The sequence below is a fragment of the Capsicum annuum genome, chromosome 1 (assembly GCF_002878395.1).
Source record: "Capsicum annuum cultivar UCD-10X-F1 chromosome 1, UCD10Xv1.1, whole genome shotgun sequence".
Classification (NCBI taxonomy): domain Eukaryota; kingdom Viridiplantae; phylum Streptophyta; class Magnoliopsida; order Solanales; family Solanaceae; genus Capsicum; species Capsicum annuum.
Genome location: NC_061111.1, coordinates 60,888,226 through 60,897,648, shown reverse-complemented (window position 1 = coordinate 60,897,648; position 9,423 = coordinate 60,888,226). Strand labels below are relative to the sequence as shown.

Here is a 9,423-nt window from a genome sequence, read left to right as displayed (position 1 = left end):
TATAACATTTGATAGGCTTGGTAGAGTTTGTTTAGATCACACGCTACGTAACTCCTTGCTTATAATTTTATCGAATTGGTTGAGCAAGATAAATTGAGCAACGCTCAATAAAAGTTTGTTGTTCAACTATAAGGACCATATCTTCAGTTTGCATCAACATATTTTGACCTAAAATTAACATAGTGACCCTCTGTGGATCCTTTAAGACTTCTGAAGAAAGTATTCTGAAGGCCTTCTAAAATGCCATAACTTTAAAGGTAGTGTTCCAGATAAAGCTCACAAGAGATCAAGAACTCTTGACCAACTTTGAAGACGACAATGACTAGGTTGAATACAGAATCAACAAACTGGAGGCAAGCTTGAAAATTATCAAAATTCATAAACTAGAGAAAGCCTTTGATCTTCTCTAAGAAATGTTTAAAGCATGTTAAGGCTATAAAAATAATCAATTATATCCATATTGCTATCGAAGTGATGATACTCAATTTTCCTTTCAATCACGTTTGTGGTTCTGATTAGGTCAACAATTATGGGCCTAATCGGAACCACAAACAAGAAGACATGGGATACAATTTAAAATTTAGAAATTGCCACCTTTGCTTAGACTCTTACTTTAACTGCAGTTGCTGTTGGCGGAAGCTTTCTAGACTTACTGTACAACATTTCAACCCTCGATTCCCTCAAGGCACCTTTTTTAGTCTTCTGTTATTTTTTATCTAGGTGATAATCCCTACCATGCTACCTAGTCGCAGCTCTCTAGCAAAGTAATCATCTGTATTATGTTTCTTTCAGAAAGACAACAAACGAATTTACATTACCGGATACACTTTCATATTTGCACTTGATACAGATTTCTCATGTTTTAAGATAATTTTATCGGCCAAATTTGCTAGAAGTTACTTTCTACCATATGTATCCTCTTCAATTATCTCTCAGATGATATAGTTTTTAATCAACCACCCATTTTCCCTCGAAGGCATTCTCCTACCGCACCTACTGACGTATAATCATCACCCTGAGAAACCCAACCATATAAATTTGGGCTAGGGCAAAAACTATATTGGTTTTCCATTCTTATTAGATTCAGTGCAAGGCTTCAAAGGCCTTCTTAAAGTACACCCTAAAAGTTAGTGAATCTCTTTACAATGACACCAAAAATAGATCCCTTCACAATACTTGACAAATAAACATGAGAAAAAACCAACATTAAATCTTAACAGGGTATCAGAACCATATTCATGGTCCCTCAGCCTTATCAGTTCAAACCTACCAAAATTAACTATAAAATTACATATATCTTGTTTGAAGGATTTATGACTAACCGGTAAAAACAACATTCAAAAAATTAGTGTACTCTATGTATGTTTCCATGATAACATTATTAGTAATACATACCTCCCATATATGAAGTGGTTCCATCTGCATGCAACTTATTTCTTCAAACCCATCTTTACTGCATCCTCATGTGATGGTCAAAAAAAATTTGATCAACTGTAGTTTCTTATATCTACAAAGTAGAGGAAAATAATTGATGTCACAGAAAGAATATTATTCATCTTTTCAACAGATGTAGATTTTGTTGCATCAGATGTGGAGTCTGTTGCAACAGACGTGGAGTCTGTTGCAACAGATTTGGAGTCAGTTGGAATACATCAAACCAACCTTGCCGGTGGTTTTATTTGTTCCAACAGTTGCTCCGTCTATTGCAACATCAAAAACATCATAAACTACAAAGAAACAAAAAATAAAAAACATCAACAACAAAGAAACAACAACATTTATTCCAACATCATCAACAACAAAGAAGCAACATCCTTTGTTCCAACACCATCAACAACACCACACAACAACTTCCAACAATGTCAACCCCACTAACAACATCAATAATAGCATAAACAACAAAGAAACAAACAAAATACAAATAAAAAAAATGATACTACCAACAAGGCTTTTAAACTTCTCCCAATAGAATGTTTTTTTTGCATATTGTAATAAAAATTCTTGGTTCATTTATTCAACACTTAAAAGTTCCTTCAATTTTTTTAAATAAATATCATATGGATAAATGGTAATTAAATAAAAAACAGATGTAAATAACTTGCAAAGAAGAAGACAAGAATGAAAGAGCAATAGTGAACCATACCTTAACGTCAAAAGGGGATTAAAATAACAATTTCAGTTGAGAAAATATATGGATCGGTTTAGATCCGAAAGGATCTTTATGTGAAAGAGAAAATAAAAGAGAGAAGAGAGAAAAAAGGATGTGATAACCCTAAGCTAAAGAGGAGAAAAAGAAAAAGAAGAGAGATGAATAAAATAAATTTAGGGCTAAAACTAAGGAGAGATGAGATAATTCTAGATGCATCGTGTATGTAGATGTGGGTTTCAATATTCATTAATTAATATAATTAATATTCATTAATAATTTGACGGGCACGAGGAAGATTAGTGACATTGAAAAGACAAGATAAGACTACTCAATGAACACATTTTTGAGTTATCCAAGAAAAAGAAAATCTTTATTTTTTACCGCATTTTGTAGTACTTACTACTTTATCTAATCAGATAGAAGCTTGATTTAAAATTGAAAGAAAAAAATGATTTTTAAACAGATATGTTATTTGTTGCAACAGATAGCAATATATGTTTAAAAATCCCAACAGAACAGTATCTGTTACAGAAAATACAAATATCTGTTTAAAAATCCCTTTCCATTTGATAATTAAATATGTCAAATATTATAACAGATATCAATATCTATTTAGATGTCCCAACAACTCAGTCATCTGTGAAGACAGATGCAAATGTCCATTTGATAATTAAATCAGATGTATCATCTGTTACAACATATACCAATATCTGTTTGAAAATTTTCAACAGCTCAGTCATCTATCACAACATATTCAAATGTCTATTTGATAATTAAATTAGTTATGTCATCTATTGCAACAGATGTGAATATCTGTTAGAAATTTCCACCAGCTCAGTCGTTTGTTCCAACAGATTTCATTGCAATTAATTTAGGTGGAACTAGGGATGAATGAATGAGCTCATAGGGTCAACTACAACTTCAATTGAATCTTTGTAATTGCATGGCATTGGTATTGCATTCATCCCGACCTGGGTCGTCGATCGATCACTCTTAGTTAAAATGAGCTCTCATTAACTTAATGTTAGGATTAATAGTACCTAAATTGATTTAGGTGGAACTATGAATGAATGAATAATCTCATAGGGCCAACAACAACTTCAATTGAGTTTTTACAATTACATGGCATTAATATTGCATTCATCCCGACCTGGGTCGTCGACCGATCACTCTAAGTTGAAATGAGCTCTCATTAACTTAATCTTAGGATTAATAGTACCTAAATTGATTTAGGTGGAACTAGGAATGAATGAATAATCTCATAGGGCCAACAACAACTTCAATTGAGTTTTTGCAATTGCATGGAATTGGTATTACGTTCATCCCGACCCGGGTCGTCGATCGATCACTCTAAGTTGAAATAAGCTCTCATTAACATAATCTTAGGATTAATAGTACCTAAATTGATTTAGGTGGAACTAGGGATGAATGAATGAGCTCATAGGGTCAACAACAACTTTAATTGAGTCTTTCCAATTGCATGGCGTTGGTATTGCGTTTATCTCGACCTAGGTCATCAATCGATCACTCTGAGTTGAAATGATCTCTCATTAACTTAATTTTAGGATTAATATTACCTAAATTGATTTATGTGGAACTAGGGATGAATGAATGAGCTCATAAGGTCCACTACAACTTCAATTGAGTCTTTGCAATTACATGGCATTGGTATTGCGTTCATCTCAACTCGGGTCATCGATCGATCACTCTGAGTTCAAATGAGCTATGATTAACTTAATATTTTAAAACTTGTATCTTTTGAAATTTAAAAATTAATTAAGATCAATTCAAACCAAATTAACAATTTCAAAACTTGTCATTCTTTTCAAAAATTACAAATCATCCATTTGCGGGAAAATTTTTTCCTCATTTAAAATCTCAAGTTCTCTCTCCTCTCTATCTCTCTTTCTCAAAAATACAGACAACAACTACTCAGCATATTGCTCAACCCTTCAAAACAGATCGATTTTCTTCCCATTTTTGACCATATAGTTGTTATTTTTGACTTCTTTCTTACTTGTATCCTTCGTTTTCTCTGTCTTCATAGGTAAAAGAGTTTGAGAAGAGTTCTACATTTATTGTTGATTCTAAAAATTGGTGATTTTTAGTTAATGATGGAAAAGAAGACTTTTAGTTGTATTATCTTCAAGAATGGGTTAACAATTTTGTGATTTGATGCTAAAAAAGTAGGAAGCACCCAAAAAAACCTTTTTCTCTCAGTGTTTTATTAATTATCGCGGTATTGTTGGATGGTAGTTGTGGTGTTGTTGGTGGATGTTGTTGTTGGTGTCGGTATTTGTATTTTTGGTGGTGGTGTCGGTGGTATTGGTGGCATTAGTAGTTTTCTTGGTGGCATTGGTGATGGCATTGGTTGTGGTGTTGGTGGTCCACTTATTGCAACAGGTGGGATATCTGTTGGGAGATATTAAATTGTTCTTTAAATAGATTCTCCATCTGTTCCAACTGATGGCTTATTCGTTGGAGTATTTTTTCATTTGTAATGTGGCGTAGAATAATTTATTGAAATTTGTCTTACATTTTTTTTAAAATTATGCAGACATCAAATGCAATGTATTTTTTTTATAGTTAAAAGATGTCTCCCAAAAGAAAAGAAACTGAAAGTGGATCAACTTCTGACCACCCAACAAAAATGGCTAAAGTACATATAGATTCGGAGTAACTTCCTGAGCAATCTCAACCGGGGAAAAATGAAGATGAGGAAAGTGATAACTCCTCACTAATGGGGCATGAAATAATATCGTCCCAAAGAACCTCTCATCAAGGAAGCACCCCACAAAGGTCCTATAAATACAAGGAAAAAAGGATGGGTTGTTGGGTATTTTTGGACGTAGTAGCTAAAAACTGGAGGATTTGTTGGCAGATCTCGAGGATAAAGACATACCAAAGCACTGCAGGGAGAAATTGTGCTTAGTTTGGTTTGTCCATTCCGTTTTATTGGCAAGAGACGTCAAGAAAGTCATAGAAGATGATTTGTTAGCGCTTGCTGATATTTTGACAAATTTAATGACTATCCTTGGAGATATGACAACTACTACTTGACTGTCGAATATTTACCGACAAAGCTATCCCCAAAGACGATCACATTATACAACTTTCCCTAGGCTTTCATGGTAAACTTGATCACTATTTTTACTCATCCATTAATTTATAATGCATATACTTATTATCACCTTTTTTGCTTGCTTCTTGTTTACATTTTTAGGCTTGGGCATGTGAAGTTATTCCTCCCCTTCGAAAGCAGTTCAAGGATTACCCGGATGAGGTTTCTTATCCATGGATCCTTAGATGGTTGGCGGCTGCAAAGGGCAGGAAAAAAATATTAAGGAGCAGGAGGCTGATCCATTTAACCCTCAGGATGATGCAGTATGTCTTCTTTCAACTAAAATTATTTGCCTCAAAGATAGATATTGAAATAGATGTTCCATCTGTTGTAACAAATTACCCGTCAACTGCAACTGGTGCAACAGATGGGTAATTTATTACAATAGACAATCCATATTTCACTACAGACTAACCATCTGTGTCTTTGGTTCCTTGAACCCGACTCAATAGATTACCCATCTGATGTAAATTAAGCAACAGATGTGTAATCTGATACAATATACTGTCAATCTGTTGTGAGATACATATCAGTTATTTTGGCAGCTAGATTATCTATTGCATAAGTTAGCTGTGTGAACATCCATGTAACCCAACTGACTATAAATTATTATTATATGATTTAAATGCCTCCTATTTTTTTATAGGTTCTGCATTCTTGGATCAGGCCTACCGTTGATGAGCTGGTGATGACTTCTTTTCTTACTCTAGTTCTTGTTGATACAAAAGAATACCCAACGGTGTAGTTAATAAAGAAGGAATTAGATTCAACAACATCCTTAAGAAGAGTAGTTAGACAAGGTCAGCCTAATGTTGAAGCTCTTCATGACCAACCTCAAACTGCAACAAAATCGGGTGCTTCTTCTGGGGGTGTTACTGGTGGAGTTGTTTATGATGGTGGTAGCCATCCTAATACTTCTGCTACTGCCATTCGTGATTATGAGTATGTTGTTGCTCAGCAAAAAATAAATACTTTTGAAAACACCCCTTGCACATGTCCCTCTCTCCCCTACACTGATCCCTCCCACCCTTATAGTGGTCCCTCTCACCCCTCTTCATGCTTATGTTCTCATTCCAAATGATAGTGTGTATGGACAGAGAGGATAAACTCCTTGAAAAGCTAGAGGCTATTATCGAAGCTGCCGAGGAGTTGAAATCCAGGAGGGGTGTCATACCATCCAACGAGGTGTGGGAGTCATGCACTCCTATAATGGCGGTTAGGAGGAAGAGAAGAAAAATTAGACAAATTCTCTCTGTTCTGAAAACAACAAAAATTACAACTCCTCCCGCTCCAAGAGTTGTTGAAGTTCAGGGGACACTGAAGAAGGTGGACATATTTGCGGTGCTTGGCAAGGAGAAGAAAAAGGAAATGCAAGAAATCATGAATGGCAGGATGAAGGTTCAAAAATAATTTACCATGCATTCATTTTCCGCCAAAGACTTCACGAATATGACAAATATGTGTGTGTGGTACGAGGACAATGTAAGTTTACTTTTGCTAACCTAGCTTACCAATCTACTCTACGAAGAAGAATCTACATACAAGATGTGTAATCTATTGCAACAACTTGGTATTCTATTGCAACATAATATACATATGTTGCATAAGTTGCGTTGGCTGGGTAATCTGTGAACTGATTCAGAGAACCCTCTGCATCGAATTCTTTCCACTCTGTTTTTATTCTTTACAATGACTAACCTATTTAAAAATTATTTTCTTATACCACAGTATGTTGATGAAATTCTCTGCCTCATGAGGGACATGCAATCAGTGTACCCAGATGCTTATGATGCTACCGATAGGATAATGGACCTCAACTTCTACAAAAATTTCAAGAATAGGTATGCTGATCTCCATAAGTTAGCTGATTCTGGTGGCCTAGGATTTGATAGTTAGTTTCTACGTTTCAATGGGATGAAGAAGCGATTAAATATGTTAGAGAGAAGAGGTCATATCTATACGGCAAGCGCTGGACCAAGGCAAAGAGAATCCTTGCAGTTATGAACATGAAAGTCAAAAATTTTCTCGCTGTTAAGATACTAATCTATGAGGAAAAGATGAAGCCCAACACCCTAAACTCCCTTGTTTTCTCTCTGTTTCTATACCCCTTGTTTTCTCTCTGTTTCTATACCCCTTTTGATTTTTTTCCCGATTGTATGTAATGCTCTTTATTCGTAATTGGTTAGCAAGTGTATTTGAATGAAGCTCCTTCAAACAATTGTTTGTATCTGAAAATATTTTTGGGTTGCAGTATCAAAGAATCTAGTTATGTTTAAGTTGTAGCTAGGTTGCATCAGTAATGGTGAAGGTTTGAGATCTGAATTTTATGGTGATGGTTGGGCAATTTTTCTGGTGATAATACTAGTGTATCTTATAAAGTAAAAGTGATACACTAATTCATACATGGTGCATTTAAACCAAAAACAAATTAAAATGTACTGATACAGAGTGACTTGTCTATCGTGACTGCATCCACCTCCAATAAATACATTAGTGAATGAATACAAGAGACACAAGTTGGTAAAAGTTGATACAGTAGAATGTGTCAATACAAGTAAAATTAGAGCTAAATACACGTGATACAAGCTAGTAACAATTGATAGAAGTGATTCTCACAGAAAGTTGTACCACTGATACAAAGAAGCAAACAGATACATGCTATTAGCGAACTGATACAGTTTATTAGCAAACTAATTCAGCCAGTATACAAATTGATACGACGAAAACAGTAGCTATACTAATACTATATAAGCAAGTTATGCGCCAAACTACACCTATTTATGAAAATTTCACTACAAATTTCTCCTTATTGTTCAAATCACTGTATATTAATAAGATATAAAACAATTAATTGAAATTGAGTTGATACTTTGGTCTCTGGTCAGGATAAAACAGTCCAAAAATGCTGCTCACTGATTTTTCCCTTCTTCTGCTTTTCGTCAAACATTGCGAACAAATAAGTTTCTATGATCCGTCCAGGTTTCTTTGGTGTGCCAACCCCTCCTTTCACATGATTAATCAAATTCGTGCAGTAAGTCCTTGCATTTTCTGTAATTGCTGCAGGGTGTCCGCTAGAAGGCCAACCACTTTCCGATACAATAATCTCAATATTTTGTCCTCCAAGTTTCTCTGTAGCAAAATACATAGAATCCAAAAGGGCGTCAAAAAGATTTTGATATCCTACTGGGTTTTTTCCTTGTTGGTTAAACAGTGCATAAGAAAGCAAAACATTGGCAGTGTTATCAGTATGGCCAAAATAAGGGTAAATATTGGCTAAGAGTGGAAGATTATTTTGTGATAGAAATCCGATTATGGGGTTAATGAAACTTTTGTATTCTTCGCGAAAAATACTATCTTTTGGTGGGTAGGTGTTAGCTAAGAGCCCTGAGTACGTCGCAGTTGAAACCTTGATTTGATTTTGCAATCCTACAGCTGATAACGCATTGTAAATGTTTTCCATTGCCGGAACAACAAATCGTGCATATTGACCAGTATTTGTACTGGGATCAACTTCATTTCCAACGGCTATATATTTAAATTTAACATCTAGAAAATGACTTCTTATATTATCTTGCACCCACCTATTGGCATTTGAAGGATTGGTTTGGGCTTCAAGATCTTGATTTGGGACATCAAGAATTATTTCAATGTTACTTCCTTTGAGAACATTGAAGACGTTTGCATCTAGGAAATAGATTCTCATTTTTCTAATGCCATTTGCATTGAATAATTTTATGACATCTTGTTCCGATGGTAAATTGTTGGCAATTTTTCCATAGCATACTCCAATTGATTGCCCATCTACATTTGGACAAATAAAAACATCAAAATAATAACACCAACAATACCTCAATGAAAATAAGTTGTTGTTGGTTATAATATGAATCTTTGCTGATCATGTTTATCTAAGTTCTTCTTAGGTGAACATTAACACAATAAAATGAAAAATGAAAAATTACTAGAAATTCTCTATATTTTCTAGTAACATGCCATCAAAACAACAATTTGGAAAAAAAAAAAACAATTCAGGATGGTTGGTAAGCATACATAATAACTTATGTTTAACTTTGCAAAGATTATTGGTAAATGTCACAATTAGGTGAGGCGATTAAAATTATCTTTTATGTCCTTATCAAGAGGACCTACTGCACCC

At 34.6% G+C, this 9,423-nt stretch overlaps 1 protein-coding gene across 1 annotated transcript; it reads right to left on the bottom strand.

Moving 5' to 3' along the window:
* Nucleotides 1–8,097: 8,097 nt before the first annotated feature.
* LOC107854908 (glucan endo-1,3-beta-glucosidase A-like) lies at nucleotides 8,098–8,973 on the bottom strand. Its single transcript, XM_016699906.2, has one exon. The coding sequence runs from the start codon at nucleotides 8,971–8,973 to the stop codon at nucleotides 8,152–8,154; it is 822 nt and encodes a 273-aa protein (XP_016555392.2). The 3' UTR covers nucleotides 8,098–8,151.
* Between the last annotated feature and the right edge of the window lie 450 nt (nucleotides 8,974–9,423).

Coding starts and splice junctions, on each gene's coding strand:
- LOC107854908 (XM_016699906.2), bottom strand. CDS start 8,973: ATGAGAATCTATTTCCTAGATGCAAACGTCTTCAATGTTCTCAAAGGA.